Below are 19,636 nucleotides of genomic sequence, written 5' to 3' on the forward strand. Positions count from 1 at the left end.
TAACATTCCGTCATTCATACGGTGTAGCCCTTGTCATTAATGTTCTCAGCAGAGAAAGTTGGAAAGAGGCAAAGGACACAGTCACCTCTCTTAAGGAAGATTCCAGGGAGCTACAGTATGATAGTCCCATTTATATTCTGTTGGCCTATAATTAGTCACTTGACCACAGCCAGTTGCCTGGAATATATAGCCTTTATTTTGGGTGTCATCTGCTCAATTAAAAATTCTACCACATTACCCTTTGGCTAAAAGTTGTATTCCTCAGCCATTTAAAAAATTTTACATGGTAAAAGTATATGTGAATTCCTCAGCCAGGAATACTAACGATTCTGTCGCTTACAGCCACGTATGGACCAGTATTTTAATCAGATGGAGAAAATCGTGAAAGAAAGGAAAACTTCATCTAGGATTCGATTCATGCTTCAGGATGTGATAGACCTAAGACTGGTAAGTAGCAAAATGATAAGCCTGCCACTCCAGTCTCTTTTACAGAATTGGGTTGGGGAGGATATCCTGGTGTGTACATGTGTAAAAACTTGATGCTTTTGTTATAGGACCCTAAGAAATTAAATTGACAAACTTTCATGAGAGCTGTGTGAAAGGACAAAAACCACATATATCTACCTACCTGTTACGTATCTCTTCTCTTTACTCTGATTATCAAACCACATTGCAGGTTTGAAATCAGCCATTCTGAATTCACACTGTAGTGAATTAAATTTAGTCTTAGGATGCTAAGTAATCAGGAAACCTCATCTTCATAATGAATCCATTTAACTTCCCTTGAACCTTACATTTTTAGTCTCTAAAATGGAGGTGTTGCCTGCCTTGCAGATGTGTTGTAAAGATTCAGTGAGGAAGGTGATTATGTAAAGTGCTGGCTCGTGGGAGATGTTGTTTTCTCTATTGCTTTTCCTATATCCTCTCAGGTTCTGCTGCTTTGTTCCCCCTCGTTTCTCACACCAGTTTTTACCACTACCACCTGTTTTCTCTCATATTTTAACTCCTACACGGAATATACTGCAGTTGACCCTAAACTAGAGAAAGTGAATTCAGGTCTCACCTCTTCCCTGCCCTGCAACCAAACCAGGTAACACTGGTGATGGTTCTTTATTTTGCAAAGCACAAATGTAACCTCAGGAGCCTTCTTATTACAGAATCCACTACCTGTCGATCAGAATTTGAATGCTGATTTAAACCTAATTGCCATCCTTGCCTCTAACTGATATAAAAATGTTAATATAAAAAACTTATCCACTCATGCCTTTAACCATTTATACTTATATCAGATGTTGGGACTATAGCTGGTAGAGGAGGTGAGGGAGGGAGAAGTATAATTATACGGAGACAACTTGTTTTGTCCTTCATAGAGAGGATAACCAAAGGGCAGAGTGGTGTGGCACTTGGTGTAGGTTACCAGACAAATCCTAGTCATCCTTGATTTAGAATTCTCATGGACTGTGATACGAACTGAAAAGCAATACCCCAGATTAAGTCAAGGCCAGATAATCCTGATCTTTCTTGATTCTCCTTTTCTCTCCTCCATTCATATATAGAAATAATTTTAAAAAATAAATTTGGGTAGCCTTTTACTCTGCCTTCTTATCCATCAGCTATTGGAATGCTCGGTATATACAGTAGTTCAGGGTTGATTAAGAAGAATTCAGTTCTTTAGCTCTAATCCCCAAACTGCAAATAGTGCTATCTGTAAGACATGAAAAACTACTGTAAGTAACAGATTTTATAAGTCTTTTTACACTTTTCCAGCAGTGAAAAGTATAAAATAGATACTCAAATTTTTTAAATTTTTATTTTGTTATCTGGCTGACAATCTTATTTTCTCCTTTTGTAGTGTAATTGGGTATCTCGAAGAGCAGATCAAGGGCCTAAAACTATTGAACAGATTCACAAAGAGGCTAAAATAGAAGAACAAGAAGAGCAAAGGAAGGTCCAGCAGCTCATGACCAAAGAGAAGAGAAGACCAGGTGAGGAGTGGAGGCCCCTGGAGCGTTAGAGAACTTAGGAGTTTGAAGAACAGATATTTAAGAATTCTTAAATATTTAGATGTTAAATGAAATCGAGAAGAATAATCCAAAGAATAGAGTAGTAATTGATAAGTGAAGACATTATACCTGGAGACAGGTTATTGCGTGAAAGCAGAGAATGCAAGAACTGAGCATGATCTGGACTACAAGATCTTACTGAGCGTCTTCCGTAGACTCAGTATTGCTGTGGTATATAAACAGAAGTGGAAGATACAGTTTATCCCCTCTAAAAGCTTACGGTTTACCTGGGAAGACAAAACTAATACAGGGAACATTGGTCACGCAAATGGAAGATATTATCAATTATGAGATGTGTTCTCCATTAAGGTTAAAATTCAGAGAAGAAGAGAGATAGAAAGCAAGAAGAAATCTTTATTTGAGGAAGGGGCACTTGAATTTCGTCTTAGTGGATGGTAGATACTTGGAACAGAAGGAAGAATTTTATTTATGAAATTAGAGTAAACATAAATTGTAAAGAGAATAAACAAGCATGATTGGAACAGAATTTTAAGTGTTCGGGCAGAATGGAAAATGTCTGGAAGCGTGGAGCCAGATTAAGAACTTTCGACTTGATTTAGTAGAAGTTAAGAAGCCATTGTAAGTTTTTAAGCACAGGAGTAATGCTGTATAAGAGATATGTAAATAAAATAAGTCTGTTGCTCTTCACAAGATGAATCAGAGGAGTACACAGAACTCAAAAGTCTTGCTGTTACGGAAATCTCATGTGAAAGGAGGTGAGACTTGGTATTAATAAAAATTAAAAGGAAGAAACAAAAAATATGAAAGATGAAATAAAAGGCATTTTACACTTGAGAGAATAGAAAGTCCATTGACTAAGTTTAGAAGCACCGGAAGAGGAAACCTTTTTCAGAAGGGAAATGATCATATTTCTTTTAAGCCTGTTTATTTTGAGATGACAACAGGGCATCCAAGTGGGAATACTCATTTGTCCACTGTGCAGTTAAGTGATAAGGGCAGTGAGTGGGTTGTATAGTATAGTGGTTAAGAGCATAGACTCTTGAGCTAAATGGTCTCGGTTTAAATTTCAGCTTGCCTACATCCTAGCTGTAAGACATTGCGCAAGCCACTTAATCTATAAAATGAATTTAATAATAGTACTAATGATTTGTGTGAGGATGAAAGGTAGTATATCTAACGTGTTTAACATAGCAACGGGCACAGAGTAAATACTCAATAACCATTAGCTATTATTTATCACAGACACAGAAGATCTCACAGTGAAGTTATGAGAGATGAAGGCTCCAGGGGAAAAAGTATACTTTTAAGTTTAATGGGACACCACACTTACCCACCTTCCTCATCCTAGTACCTAATACTGTGCCTTTCAAGTGATGATTTTTATTTATTATTGAACTAGATTGAGAGGGAAAATATAAAAGCCTAATCCATGGAAGGATGTCCTCAGCTGACTAAAGGAAGTAAAGAACTTGGAAAACTGACAGATAAGACCAAGTAGAAAGGAAGGAGTACTAGGATATAAGCATCATAGAAACAAGGAAGCAATAATATCAGGTAGCACAGAGAAAATCAAGAAGTATGAGGATCAGAAAAGTTTATGGATAGACAGTGTGTTGATATTTCATTCATTCATTCAACAAATATTTTTTGAGTGCCTGTCGCTTAACAGGAGAAAATCTCTTCCCTTATTCAGCTTACATCTTACTGAGAGGGAAAGATAATAAATACGTTAAGTAAAATATGTAATTTTCTCAGATAAATTTGTTCTATAGAAAAAAAATAAAGCAGAAAGGGAGGGATTAAGGAGTGCAAGGCTTGATGGCCAGAGGTTGCGATTTTAAATAGGGAAATTAGGGAGCCTATTAAAGTTGGTATTGTTGGAGCAAAGACCTGAAGCAAGTGATAAAGTTAAGTCATGTGGATATTTGGGGAGAGAAGGTTTTAGGCAAAGAGAGTATAGTAAGTACAAAGGCTCTGAAACAGCATTTTTAAGGATTAGCAAAGTGGCCAGTGTGTCTGGATAAAAGGGCATGGGGGAAGAGCAGTAGAAGATGGGGTCTGAGAGGCAGGAGACCAGATTATTTCGATCTTGTAGGCAATTTATAAGGAATCTGTCTTTTTATCTGAGTGAAATGGACAAAAAACAGAAGAATTTTTGAGCAGAGAAGTGACAGAACCTGACTTATACTTTACTAGGTTCCCACTGGCTGCCATGATATGAATGAATGAATGAATGAATGAATGAATGAATGAAGAAACAGGAAAGCCATTGAAGAGATTTTTGTACTAATTGAGGAAATATTATTGCTGGCTTAAACCAAATCGGTAGTGTTGGCAGTAGTTAGTAGGGGCTAGGTACTGAATATACTGTAAATAAAGGTTGAACTGACAAGATTTGCTGACAAATTAGGTGCAAAGTGTGAGAGAAAGAAGAGTCAAGTCTTTCTGCCTGAGCAGCTGAAAGGCTGGAGAAGTAGGTTTGGGGGAATGATTGAAGCACCCTGTCATTTGACATTATTAAGTGAAATAAACTTTGGGATAAATAACTTCCATCTGGCTTCTCCCAAAGTGTTCTGATCAAAGTGCTCTGTAAACAGTCGTTAACTCTGTAAACACTCAGTCTCTCCTCATTTGTATCCCTTGGTTTCATCTAGATCATTAATGTTTCATGGGAGATTCAATATAAGCAGAGTGCTTACGCTTAGTAGTTTCATGTGGTGGGTGTTAGAGGCTATTAGCAATGCTTTAACAATTTTGTCTTTTCCTTGGTTTCGACTGGTGATGTTGACAACATTTCTCACTCTTTCATTGTCAAACTGACTTGACACAGGTGAAAGACTGACTCACTCTGTTCTCCCAGCAGGCGTCCAGAGAGTGGATGAAGGTGGGTGGAACACTGTACAAGGGGCCAAGAATAGTCGGGTTCTGGACCCCTCAAAATTCCTGAAAATCACTAAGGTGAGTTACATTTAAAACACATCAGCAGCCTCAAAGATGACACTCAAAATTACTTCTTGCTCATGTGAAATAGCCATTTGCAGATTTTATGAGGTGGGTTTTTTTTCCTACAAGTCAATATTCATCACTGTATTCTCACATACTTATCCTGGCATTAGTTCTTTCTGTTTCTATGAGGGTTTACTAAGGAGGAAGTGACTAGCTTAATTCTCAAAGTTACGAGATGCATAATATAAAGGAAATTATAACAAAGGTACTTCAGAAGCCATAGTCAATTACAAGCTTTTATACAGTGTATAAGCAGCTATATGTTTAAGTCTAACCTTGAAAGGAATTAATGTTTTTCTATGTCTGGGGCCTAAAAGAAATCACAGAGGACCTACTAGAAATCATTCTGTGATAAATATTTAATATACTTCATTTAGTTTTCTCTGTCATGAGAATCCATGGACAGTAGCAAGTGGAAAGAATTTTCTCCAAGAATTTTAGTAGTGGAAGTTGATCACTATAAGTATAGTGAAGAATGTAGAGAAAGCAAAATTACATTTTATAAATGTGGAAACTTCTACAGCCCAGTGAGTTTTGCAGATTATTTGCAAGTCTAGTTTAATCCTTAGTTGTAATACACTCTCTGTAGTTCTGAAAATTGGCCACCTGCCAGTAGGATACTAAAGACAATCTAAAGCTAATGTGAAAATATCAAATTAAAGAAGATAACTGACAAAAAGAAAAAAGACTTTGATAAAATTGGAAGATGGGCTATGTTATTTGCATCTTTATGGTTTTAGCAAAGCATTGCTTCAGGATAGAACATTACCTCTATGGCTCTCTCTCGGAGTTAATTAGCTAGGATCCTCTTCTCTAAGATTCTGGTAACATTCTTCCAGTTGTTTATGTCTCAGAGCAGGAATTCTGTTGCTGAATACAATTTGATTCCCATCTACTTTCATTTCTAGCAAGAGACAGTTTTAAGCAAAATCTTACGATATTTTTGAGGGGTGGGGGGAGGTGGCACTAGGTTAAAAGATTCATGGGATTAAGAATTGCCAGTTATAAAATTGTCATGGTGTCCACTGTATTTTTAAAAAAAAATTTTTTTAATCTTATGTTTAAAGAATTTCTCCGACATCATCACCTCCAACATCTTTGAAAATTTTATCAATAATTTAAAGTAACATTTGTTTGTGTTTTTAAATATTATTTCTGTCAATGGACACTATAAAAAATTTCCTTAATATTTTGAAAAATATGTAAATTGTATATTCAGATAGTTATGCAATAGATACTCTACATAAGTATCCTAGCAAAAGTTCAAAACCGTAAACAAATTTGTTAACTTGGAGAGATTTGTGTGAAATCATGTCACATAGCAAGGCAGCACTGTCAGAATATTATACCTTTGTTTTAAAGAGCTGCATCACGGCTTTTAGGTTGTATATGTTTTATGATTAATTTGTGTTACATCATAATTTTGTTCACTTACACTAAAATTGTGTTGGAAGGTTAAACCTGAAAGATATCAGGCACCTTAATTCCCTGTCTAACATGCTGTTCCTATTCCCCTTTATTGAATCCTTGAGTTGTACCTCTCCATCCCTAGACCTAGCCTATATTAGGCTTTACTAAAATGTGAAATCTGTCTTCTCACAGATTAATGAGTTAATTTTGTATTCATACATTCCTTTTTTCTTGTTAACGTAACTGGGCGTTACTACACAGGAGGGGACATTAGAATCTGCTTACATTAGCACTCTGGCACACCGTGTCTGAGGACCTGAGTGCATTCTCTAGACTAACCAGTGGTTTCAAATCATTGGTGGGTTGTGGAAGCTGGATTCCAAGGAAGCACTTCAGGGGCCACAAGAATTCTACCCACTTTAACGTGAACAGCTCCAATTTATGTTTCTTAAATTGGCATTCCAAGCAAAATTTTGTTGCTAAAATTGGTTTTACCGCACTGGGGGAAAAAAAAATGATTTTTCTAGAATATTTCGTAGAATTGACTGGTCACTTATGTTACAGCCTACAATTGATGAGAAAATCCAGCTGGTACCTAAAGCACAACTGGGCAGTTGGGGAAAAGGCAGCAGTGGTGGAGCAAAGGCAAGCGAGACTGGTAAGCGTGGAGTGTCCCTTCTCGGGAGTCCAGATGTGGTCTGTAAGCATTCCCTTACAGTGTGTTCCCACCATCATCTAATAATAATTTTAGGAAAGGACCTATCGACGAATCATGTCCAAACTTACCGGTGGCCCTTTCTGATTAACACAAATTAGGCTTTCCTCCTCGGTAAGGATCCTTAGGTATTTAAAATTTTTTTTTTAATATTTTTTTTAGTACAGTTAGGCCATTTAAGACTTTAATCTCAAGTTCCTTTGTTATTGTCATTCACAAATTCAGTATAATCAGAGAAATTATTGGGACCTCACATTAAAAGACCAACACATTTTGCTCAGAAAAAGAACGTTAAGACCCCGAGCATTTAATTTCAGGGTGTTGTAAAAAGAATAAAGAATCGGATTGAAATATTTTTCAAAATCTTAACCATGAGCCAGATTTTGAGAGATTTGGCTTGTGATGTTTGGACCATCACAAACATATCTTAAAAGCTGAAGAAGTCCTGTGGAAAGAATAAAAACTTCATTGTTAACCTTCTTCCCATATTTTCCTTTAAGTAATTTTGACCTTTTTTTCTTCTAATTAAATTTTAAAAGCTTTTATTATTCATTTAAACCTACATGCATAATTTTACATAAATGAGATAATGACATTATATTACTTACCTTTTTTAAGTGAAATACAGTTGACCCTTAAACGACTTGGGGATTGGGGTGCCTCCCCCCGTACCCCAGCAGTCAAAAATCCACATATAACTTTTGACTCCCAAAAAACTTAAATCATACCTTGGTATCCATGGGGGATTGATTCTGGGACCCCCCCGTGGACACCAAAGTTCACAGATGCGCAAGTCCTCTGTATAAAATGGCGTAGCTCCGTGCATACAGTCCAGCCCTCCACATCCACAGACTCTGAACTGCGGGTCGAAAACAGTACAGGTATTTATAAGAAATCTGTGTATAAGTGGACCCTCACAGTTCCAGCCTATATTGTTCAAGGGTCAACTATGTTTTATTTTGTTTTGCTTGCCACCATCATGTCCCTGTTTACTATTCCCACCCCCATTCCTTACCTTAGATAATTTAATTATGTTTTTAAAGGATCAGAAGCAAATCATCATAATGAACAAAGATTTCTAAATTCTTTTTTCGTACAAATTCTAACACTCCGCTTCTCAAGAGTGTGGTCTGTGGACCAGGAGTTTGGCATCACCTTATTGGGCATGTTAGAACAGCCTCGTCTCAGGCCCCACCCCAGGGAAGCAGATGAATTAGAAGCTGCGTTTTAGTCATGTGATTTGTATTTTTTTCTCAATCCTCAATACCTATAGATGCCTTAAGGTCAAGTGCTTCCAGTTTAAATAGATTCTCTGCTTTGCAACCTCCAGCACCCTCAGGGTCTACATCATCCACACCTTTAGAGTTTGATTCCCGCCGGACCTTAACCAGGTAAGAAGCCTGCTCTACATGTTAAATCAAGACTCACCTGCTTATTATCACTATGTCTGCCTGCACCTGCCTGCTTGTCTCTCTCTCTCTGCCTCACACACACAATGATGATAATCCCTATGAATAGATACCTTTTATCTCTAAGGTTGATTTTTTTCCCCTTCTAATGTAACATTCTGTAATTTCCAAGTTAAGAACAAAGTTGCGTGGTAGATTTGGGATGGGATGGGATGGGATGGGATGGGATGGAAAGGAAGGGTAAGTTATCTGGCAAATATCTAATGGTTTGTTCCTTGAGAAAGCCAGGCTCATCCAAAAAGCCTCCTGGAGGCTTGTGTAGGGCTCTTCAAGCTAATGCCTCAGGATGCTTTAGATTAATTTAGCACTCTCAAACACAGGGATGACAGCCCACCCACACACCTCTGTAACACTGTTCTTCATGTTATATTTGAGATTGTCTTTTATTCTTCACCATTATGTATTATTCTACTATCTCCCTACTTTGATTTTTGTAGGATTCGTACAGTTAAGTGTCCCATTTGTTGGTTTATGGAGAATGGACGAGGACCTGTAGGATAGTGACATGGACACAGAGAACAAAATTTTGTTATAAGCACTTTTAGAACTGAAGTTTCTTTAAGCTCCCAAACTTTCGTGATTGTAATGTTTGGCTGGGTAGACTTTCTAAACTGTGTTAGTATTCCCTGACATCTGAAACAAAATATACGTAGCACAAGTCAACTTTTTAATGATGACTGAGATTGTAATTGAACACCAGTTGTGCTATTGGGGTTTTTGTGGCTCTTTAGGCCCTGCCATAAATTTCCCCCAATAGCTCTGCCTTTTGAGTGTGTATGGTTTTTTTAAAGTGATTAGACTATTGTCGTGCCTCTGCAAACCCTTCTTGCACTTTTTATTCGCTGCTTCTGATCAGAGATAAAGAACTATTTGTCCAGCTGGTTAGAATTGTCTAAAAGAAGACTAAATAGGGAAATAGGAAGGTTTATTCTTAAAATGAATAAAGTGTGTGACTTTGGCTATTCAAAAATTACTTTACTTGGTTCTCGAATATTTTCCATATGTGTGAAGTTTCCGAATAAAGTATCATATAATTTCTAAGATAGTGATACCATGTTCTTTTGGTATTGTGTTTTCTTTCACTCATATTTATAAATTCATCACGGTCTTCTTTATTCTTAAAAATTTTTTTAAATTTTAAGGAATTGCCATTGGCATTTTAAAATTTTAAGTGGTATTCCTTTAACATTTAAGAGAAAAAGTTAAAGCTATCTTAATATTCCCTTTAAAGCACTGATTTTACTTGTTTCTATAAATAATTGCACTTTGAAATATAATTGGTGCCTCACACATTAAAGTTATCTGGGAAATTATTCTGCATACTTTAGAACATGTTAGCGTTATTTTATAATTTACATACATAGGGAATGGGGTGGTCTTTTGAAAAGTGTTGTTTTGTCTTTTAGTCGTGGAAGCATGGGCAGAGAGAAGAATGACAAGCCCCTGCCATCTGCAGCAGCTCGTGCAAACACTTTCATGAGGGGCAGCAGTAGTAAAGACCTGTTAGACAATCAGTCTCAAGAAGAGCAACGGAGAGAGATGCTAGAGACGGTGAAACAGCTCACCGGAGGCATGGATATGGACAGGAACAGCACCGAGGCGGACCGAAACAAAACCAGGGAGTCAGGTGAGACACCTTACGTGAACAGATAGAGATGAAGATTTGGGCCTTAAAATTGGAAGTAAAAAATACAAAGGAGACTTTGTGCCTAAGTAGATTTCAGAATCAATACATGATAGCAACACACACACCAGTATCTTAAAAGTTAAAGGGCAGCCTCATAGTTTTGTAGCGTAGTTCTCATTCCCCAAGTATCCCTTTGTTCAGCAATTTATAAATTTTCTTCTTTCTTTATTAAACTTGATGATGATGAGGTCCTCTTGCTGTAAACAACCTGAATTTCTTAAAAGTTCCCTAAATAACACACCACTGTGAGTTAGAGTACTTATGCTTAGAGCCCCTCACATACATGAAAATTCTGAGCTTTTGAGTCACTGCATGCAAACCATAGAGAAAGTATCTGATTGTCTTTTGTTACCTTCATACTCCTTGGCAACCTCCGTGGTTTGTACGTGTTTAACATGTATATGCTTAGAGGATGGACTCAGATAATGTTCTAAAAATTGCCTGTCTCAGTTTCCTCATTTGTTACATGGGGATAATAAGTATAAGGTTATTATAAAGATTAATGAGAAGAATATACGTGTAACTAATTAGAACATTACCTGATAAATAAAAAGTTTCAAAAGGTATTAGTTGTCATGATGATGATAATGACAGTGATAAAAAAAAAAGTTTAAAAATAATTTTTAGCATCTTTAACTTTCAAATTTGTTTCACTATTTAAATTGTCTTCTAACTTTAGTCTCTAAATGGATTTCAGAAGCAAATTGAAATGTCTTCTCCCAATGGATATAAGCTTCAGATCTTTTGACTGTAGAGATATGTAGCTTTCTTATCTGTGCTAGGAATTTGGGAAACATAGCAAGATAGAGCATGAAAATATCTGTGTGTAGTGAATAATGTAGCACCGTTGCCCTATACATGTCTATTGTCTGGGTCATTTGTTTATTTACTTCATGTACTCTGAGCCCTCATGACTTCTGGGCACTCAATCCCTGCTCTCAGCCTTCAGTCTGCCACATCAGGAAAACCCTTTATCAAATAACTCGACAGAAGTACAAACTGAGAAAAATGCTGTGAAGGAAAGGAACATAGTTCTGAGACAGTACTTACAAAGGAACTAGCTAGAATTGACATGGAGAGGTGTCAAAGAAGGCTTCCCTAGGTATAAAGGACCAATAGGAGTTAAAACAGGTTTGCAGAAATGATGGACGTGGAACAGAGAGAAAGAGCTTCCCAGACAGAAAGACAGAAGGGGTGTACATGTTGGTCCCCTAAGTATATACATGCTAAACATGTACAAACCACAAGAGCACCATGAGCAAAGTGGTAGTTGGCAGAACCATTTCATTTTGGAGAAGTTGCCCAAGGCCATTGTGGCTAGAGATCTGGGCATGATTGTGTGGGCCTCATGTGCTTTCCATCATCGAGGTAATGGAGAGGAATCAAAATATAGAAAAGAACAAAAAAGTTTAATAAAAGTTTGTCATATCTCTATATTTTCTTGATTAGTGTGGATCATGAAATTACTTAGTGCATCTCTATTCTACAGTAAATGTTTCTGTATTCTGCTTTTAGGTATCTTGCTTTGTCAAATTTGTACCTATTTTAATGCCTTTACTGAAAATAGTGTAATAACACATAAATGTTGTCAACCATGATCCTGCCATTTTAATGATAATTTTTGTCATTTTCACTTTCTCACTTTTTTTAACTTTACTAATAGCAAAACCAGAAATTCCAGCAACATCAGCCCCTGACAAGCCTGCATTGTCAGAAGAGGAGATGGAGAGGAAGTCCAGATCTATAATTGATGAATTTCTACACATTAATGATTTTAAGGTAAATGATTTTTTTTTTTTTTTTTAAGAAAGTAATAACAATGCAGAAAGCCCTGTGACAGGCATAGTAACTTGGTTCTGGTCTAAATCAGATGTCATTGTGAACTGATAAGATGTAGGGTGTGTATTCCAAGTCCTTCACAGTTCAGTTTGCACAACCCTGGTACATTTCTGCCAGGTACTCTTAAATTGATACTATATAGTTCATAGGATCAAGTGGCAGGAAGAGAGAGTGGGTACCAATCAGTTTCTGCCGTGGAATAACCAATTTGACTTTGATATTAATGAACAAAGAACAATGCATTATCATTATAGGGCATTTCTGACTCCCTGTATATTAGGCTAACATTGCTTTTTCTTTATTTCATAAGTGGAAAACTAAGGCACAAAGGAGTAAGCAATGTGCTAGGGTCATGCAGTCTAAGTGAATCATTTCAAGACATAGCTTTGCATTTGCCCTTCTTTAACCTTGACCTTCTCTTCGATCTTCATTTTAAGATGGTAGTGAATAAGATAGGTATACTGCCTGACTTCATGAGCCTTATAGTCTAGTGGCAGAGACAGACCATAAATAGGTAACTCCACAAGGAGATATTTAAACTGTCGTCATAATAAATGCTCGTATACCTATATAGGGTCTTAGGAGAGATCATATAATAGGACCTAGTGTAGGGATCTGGAGTAAGCAAAGGCTTGTTAAAAGTATTTGTCAGATAACTAAGTACTTTTGCTTTGGCATTATATGATTAAAACTTCTTTTTAGCTTACTTATCTCTTCATAACTTAGTCATATGCTTTCTATACATAAAAATCAACGTGGTTAGCTATAGTCCAGGCTTCTAAAATCCTCAAGCCTGTGAAATTGTCCAAAACGCAGAAGTAGGAAGAAGTTTTGATGGATAAGCAAGTTGGAAAGGAGTTCTTTACAGAAGCCCTTAGAAAATGCAGCAAAAATAAATGAACATTAACTGGAAAGTGCCAAAGAAAAGACTTCATATACTGTTATTTAGTAGTTAGATTCTTAGGAAGTGAAGAGTATTCCTGTAAACGGGCAGCACAGCTGTTTTCTTGCATGGAAGTAAGGAAATGTGAAAGACTTGCAAGAAAGTGGAAAGGCTACGAAAGATAAAGAGCAGAGACAATGAGGAAGAAAGCGTTGGAGGTTGGCTTTAGAAATAATTGGAAGGATATACAAGGTCAGCTAGCAACAAATACTTTGAAAAAGAAAATGCCCCTCTGATGAACTAGAGATAAAGGGAGGAAAAGGCCTTAGTAGCACTTCAGTGCAATAAGGGGACCCTTTGAAGAATCATTTAGCCCTAGGCCAGGCCTGCAGTATGGAAAGGACAGAGTCAGTTGTGACTCAGGAATTTCATTTTGTAATATGCAAAGCAGCTCTGCTGCAGAGTGGTGATAAGAACCAGGTAATAATGTCAGACTTGGTGAGGGCTTACTATGTGCTCAGTGCTTTTCTATGTATTTTATATGTATTTGTTCATTTAACTCTCGTAACACTCTCCTTGTGTTAATATTATTATAAAAGCCATTTTTACAGATAAGGAAACTGAGATGCAAAGATGTAAAATAACTTGCTCTGTGTTGTACTGCTGCTAAGTAGCAGACTCAGTGTTCAAAGCCAGGTTCCTAACTTCAGAGCATAAACTTTATCTTATCACCTTTAGGATATTAGTGTGTCATGCTAAAGGCTTACAGAGATTTTTCCTAACATATTAATAGTTGCTCTTATTAACAACAATACAAATTAATATTTATTGAGCCTTTGTTTTGTGCTTGGCAATGTGCCAAGTGATTTTATATACACGTTATATTCAATCTTCACAGTAACTCTATGATAGAAAGTCAAGGCTGAGAGATTAAGTTACACTCAAACTCACACAATAGTGGCAGAGCTGGGATTCAAACCTACATCTGTCTGATCCCACAGCCTGTGTTTTTAGCCTCTCTGATGTATCTTTATTGAGTACCTAAAACATGCCAGCCACATTTTAGAGAATACTGCCTGGATATACTGTAGTATATCTAGGGAGCAACACGGTCTGCTTTTAAGGGTCTTTAATGAGCTTACATTCTAGTAGGAGATAGAGACAAAGCTGCCCTAAAGATAGGTAGTAAATAAACAGCAACTACAAAATGAAAAATAATGTTTCGGTGTAGAGAAATACAGTTAGGTGATATGACAGCCCGTGATTGGGCGATCACAGAGACTATAAGAGGTGTCGTTTCAGCTGAGAACTCAAAAACAAGAAAAATCAAACCATGAGAAAATTGGGGGGAAGGGCAAGATTATGAACTGCTATGACATTAGAGGTACCATGATATAGTTAGTTGACCCTGTGTGCATAAAGTCAGTGAATAAATTCCTATTGGAAGACAATCACTTCAGGTTACATACTGAAGATTTTATACTTGCATTCCTTTAAACTCTCCCGAAAAGACATAATGATGATGATGCTTTTAAAATGAGGCAAAAACCCACAAGGATAAGGAGCATAGGGAATAGACAGCAGCAACATTGCGGAAGTTAGAAATCAGATGAATGGTAATTTCTTCAGCAGATGATGAATGTGTGTAAGTTGCAGATGGAGCCGGAAACAGTAGGATTGATTGATTAAAAGTATATGTAAGAAAGTTTTACATGACAACTGGCCCAAATGTGTCAAAAATGCTAGTGTCATAGAAAGACAAAAGAACGAAAGGACCTGATCTACGTTAGAGGATTTAAAAAGACAGCATGATTTGTGATACTGGGTTTTCAGTTGGATCCTATACAACACCAAAAAGCTATATTTGACATTTGGGGACAATTGTGAAAATTCGAATATGTACTATATATCAGATAATATTTTTATTGACATTGTATGAATGTTAAATTTCTAATATGGAGAGAAAGAAAACTAACAATGAATCTAAATTGAAGTGAAGATATATAGGTGTACATTGTACTACTTTTTAATTTCTCTGTAGTTCACAGTTTTTAAGATAAAAAGTTGACACGGGGAGGTATTAAATAAAGTAGCAGAGGGCAGTAAAGCAGCAGCGAGACACCTGGATGTGCCTTTACGCCCTTCGGTCAGGAGGCAGCCCTTCTCACACACAGCTTTCCCTCAGAGGAGCTACTCTCTTTAGAGGTGAAACCAGAGTTTCATACCCAGACAAAGTTGAAATGACTAAGGCGGGGGGACACTGCTGTGTCGGTGATTCAACAACCCTGGCTGCCAGCTGCCAGCCTTTTACCCTCCACACCAAAGGTATGCGGACCTAGCCCGACCACCCCATGGGTGAGAAACAGTCACGAGCCCCACACCCCGAGAACTTCCTTCAAGGTTTTTGGTACTAACCATATGAAGGAAGACTGTTTTTGTTGAAAATTTTACAAATATAAACACACCGAAACAATTTTCTGTTGCCACTTTAAGGCATTTGAATCATGACATCGAATTTCTATTTCATAATATACCATTTTCAGTTTTTTAAAAGATCATAAAATAGGCAAACATTGTGTAGAAAAATATATTTTGACTCGAGTGATCTTTAATAAAATTATTAACTTAAAAGCAGTTGTCTTACAAAGTCACTATTTTTTAAAATATAGCTAATATTGCCTATATCAGCCTGCATTTTACAGAGCTGTATTAATGTTTTAAAAATTAATATCGGAACTGTCTTGTTTGTGGAGTTTTTTACTGAGTTTGTCATTAGTAGAAGATTTTAAACTTTTTTTAACACTCTGTTAATGCTGTCTAGATTTTTAGAGTAAGCTTTCACTTGCTATTTGAACAGGAAGCCATGCAGTGTGTGGAAGAGCTGAACGCCCAGGGTTTGCTACATGTGTTTGTGAGAACAGGGGTGGAGTCCACCCTGGAAAGGAGCCAGATCACCAGGGATCACATGGGCCAACTACTGTATCAGCTGGTGCAGTCAGAAAAACTCAGCAAGCAAGACTTTTTCAAAGGGTCAGTATCTTCCTCAAGAGTGATATTCATTTACTAGAAGTTAATTTTAAAAGTACATATCTTTTTTTAAGTATTTGGTTTTTTACATAGATTAAAATTGTGTTTAATATGTTGATGTGTAACATATTGATAATATGTTGGTTGATGTGATGGCATTTTGTAGACTGCTAGGGCATAAGGATTATCTTCTGGTTTTCCATGTCTTATTGTTAGACCTATATCATGATGTAAGTAAGGTAGCAGAGACCTCTTAACTGTGGAGGAACTGAGACCCTCAACAGCCTATTTACATGTAAACTCCTGGATGTTCTTTGAGGAAAAAACTTCTTCATGACAAAAAAAAAAAAATCTGGAAAATTGACTTAAAAATAAAAACCTTATCTTATCATTAAACCTAGGAAATGCTTGCCTGTCCACATTAGCCCCATAGGATATGTAACTCCAAGTTAATGATTTAATCTATGCCAGGTTGGTTTCATTATGATTCCTGTTGATGGCTAGTTTGATGAAGTCTGGCTGTCACTGGTGTTGTATCCTCATTTGATCAGGTTCTGGTATCTTAGTGATACCCCATCATCCCAAGTGCATGGATCAGGTTCTCTGTGGTACAGCCACAGAATCTTACCCAGGCTTAGGTTCTAAAATGAGTGTTTATGGTGAAAATTGCATGGAATAAGAAATTTTGTTTTAGGAGCCGTGTTGTATAAGTACAAACATAGAATCACACTCAGCACTGATAGGTCCCCACTCTCTAAGGTAATAGGAACTAAGCCCTCCTGAGGGCTGAACATCAGATTCACATCTCCTCTCTCAAACTCATCAAGTGGAATGGTAGTAAGAATTCTGCACTATTTGTTTTTCTCCTTGTAAATTTTTTTGTCAAGCTCATTTTGTATTCTTGTACATTAAATTTGCTTGAGAAGAAATGCCACTGTGTATCTTTCAGATATGGTCATCCACTTAGTGTAACTATTAGATGCTAAGGTCGAATATACTTAGGAATAATTACTCGTTTGATTTTGTGAGGAAGATGACATTGACCTCCAAGTTCTGGATAATGTATACTTGCCCCTACAATCACTAAAAAGTTGTCTTTCAGCAGTAAGCTAGATAGCAGTCCCCAAGCTTTTTGGCACCAGGAACTGATGTTCCTATGAGAACCCAATGCCTGATGATCTCAGGTGGAGCTGAGGCGGTGATGCTAGCGCTGGGGAGCAGCTGCAAAGACAGATGAAGCGTTGCTCACTCACCTGCCACTCACCTCCTGCTGTATAGCCCGGTTCCTAACAGGCCATGGACCGGTACCAATCCACAGCTCGGGGGTTGGGGACCCCTAAGTTAGATTCCATTGAATTCAGTGACTAACTAGATTAAGGCCAGTTAACTGACCCAGTTAACTTAATAAGAAACTTTGGCAAATATTGCTATGTTTGTTGGCCTTTAAGGCCAGGATGGTTTCCCAGTTTGTTTTTTGTTTGTTTGTTGGTTGGTTGGTTTTTTCTTACAAGGAGGGACAGGAAGGTTTCCCAGTTTTAAAAGAGGAATCTGTTGCTCACTCTAATAACCAGCCAGTGTAAATAGTAAGAGCAAATGAGGGGTATCTACATCCTACAAACAAATTGAGGTTTGCCCCTAGCTAACTTAAAACTACAATTCCAAGCCCCTAGAAACTACATTTGTAGTAACTATTATATTAGTTTATAAATAACTTGCTTTTTACCCAGATATGATGATATATTCACCAGAAAATTGTGGAAATGAGAATGCTGGATTATTCACCATTTTCTACCTCTCTTCGAGCTATTCTCAGATGTTGGTTCATATCTGGAAAGACCTCAAGAAGTCTGATCTAGCTTCATCAGCTCTAATTGAACTTTTGAGGTGCTAGTTTGGTTTCTAGGCTATCTCAGACATTTGCACTTCCCCTTGTTGGTTCCCTTGAGGGAAACGCGTCATGTCCAGTCATGGTGTCCACACTTTCATTGGTGGTGGCGCTTTTGCTGCTGCTGGCAATACTGCAACCACAGCCTTTTATTTAGACCACAAATGAGATTAACACTTCTGTGCCTCAGCAACTGCTTCATCTTTCTCTATTTTTACTTTCTTTTGCAGCTAGTGATAATACAGTGGCTCCAGGTCTAGCTTTTCATACTAAGTTAGACCTAACCAGGCCATCCTAAGACCAGTATGCCTATGAAGACCTCTATTCTTCCCTAACTGGAGAGGCCTGGCAGGTTTTTCTAAGATGGAAACAAAGCAATATCTCCTGTCATTATCCACCAAGAGCCTTCTTACAAATAGATCGGAGTTTCCCAATTAATTCTAAAGTCCAAGTTATAAATAGTTCATACTCTCCAGAGAAGCTAGTTCATTGGAGCTATGGAAGTACCCTACGTCTTTTGTCTTTTTAGTCCCAACAGCCAAAGATTTCTGTTTTAACATAGCATTGTGGAGGAACATCTAAGATTAGCTTCCTTGGATGCTGCTACTGCTTAGATGCCAACTTCTGAGCAGTCATTGAAGCTGTTTCTGCCTGGCTTCCCAAGCCAGCAATGATTCTGGGAAACATAGAAAGTAGAAGGCCTCCACATTTACTGGGCCCTGATCAGACAACTGTTAACCCACCATTTCTTCTACAGTTCTTTTTAAGGCATGCACTGCTACTAAATGTTAGACTAGACCAAAGAACCTTCAAAAAGGCTCTTTCTGTCAGGCTGTTTATAAATAAAGCTTAGATCCTTTGGAATTTTGATTACAAGATGCTGTATCAACTCTGAGCATAATAGTTGCCTTATGTAAAATATATTTCCACAAAGGCAACATCAAACAATCCTCTTGGAATTTTCAAGACTTGAATCTAAATGCTTTATGACGCAAATTAAGTAGGTAGGTAGGTAAATAGGTAGATGCATTTCAAACAGTGTTGATACAATCAGGAGACTTCTTTTTTTAAAACTGGTAAACAGTTGAGTGCAGTTCAGTATTAGCCACAAGATTGGAATCACTTTGGAAGTGTAATAAACAAGTGAAATCCAAGATGGTAAAAATCAGAATTGACAGCAGACACAAGATATGTGTCCTTCAGGAAGCTTGGTATATTAGTATTTCACTTTGAGAGATGTTTGTTGGAAAGGAAGTTCTTATCTCTACTAATTTTTTGGAACTTTTCTTGCTACTTATGGCAATTCTACCATGTTAAAAAAGATACTGTTCAGAGCTTACACAGATATGCATAATGAGTTTCAAATTAAAAAAAAGAAATTACAGAGCTTCTACTTAACAGTGAAAACCCTATTTACTTACATAGGTAAGATCTAGTTTAAATAGACATTTTTGTAGTAAATGACGATGATACTGCGGTATAAGAAGGCTTTTTTATCCTTTTTATTTCTTCTTTTTACCTGTAGTTAGATTCTTATGATTAGCCATAATAATATTTGACCAGGCTGATTTTTAGATGTTTTCACTATCTTTTTCCTTGCTTATCTACAGCAAAATTTACTTTTTTGCTAAGTTATCGTAATGCAAATTGTGGAAGATGCTGTTGATGATACCATTTCCAGCTATAGTAGA

At 37.1% G+C, this 19,636-nt stretch overlaps 1 protein-coding gene across 18 annotated transcripts in view; it reads left to right on the top strand.

The window, feature by feature from the left end:
- The window catches only part of EIF4G3 (eukaryotic translation initiation factor 4 gamma 3), a 279,210-nt gene that overhangs the window by 240,401 nt on the left and 19,173 nt on the right, over positions 1–19,636 (top strand). For 11 of the 18 annotated variants that reach the window (XM_025041397.1, XM_015598933.2, XM_015598925.2 and 8 more), the window contains 8 exons: positions 343–447; positions 1,853–1,985; positions 4,885–4,982; positions 7,005–7,098; positions 8,429–8,546; positions 10,031–10,251; positions 11,975–12,090; positions 15,891–16,063. In XM_025041397.1, the coding sequence (XP_024897165.1) occupies positions 343–447; positions 1,853–1,985; positions 4,885–4,982; positions 7,005–7,098; positions 8,429–8,546; positions 10,031–10,251; positions 11,975–12,090; positions 15,891–16,063 (1,058 nt within the window). The remainder of the gene's footprint in view (positions 1–342; positions 448–1,852; positions 1,986–4,884; positions 4,983–7,004; positions 7,099–8,428; positions 8,547–10,030; positions 10,252–11,974; positions 12,091–15,890; positions 16,064–19,636) is intronic. The other 7 variants (XM_006924482.2, XM_015598927.2, XM_015598928.2 and 4 more) reach the window with 2 other exon arrangements.

This window comes from Pteropus alecto, unplaced genomic scaffold (genome assembly GCF_000325575.1).
Source record: "Pteropus alecto unplaced genomic scaffold, ASM32557v1 scaffold39, whole genome shotgun sequence".
Lineage (NCBI taxonomy): Eukaryota > Metazoa > Chordata > Mammalia > Chiroptera > Pteropodidae > Pteropus > Pteropus alecto.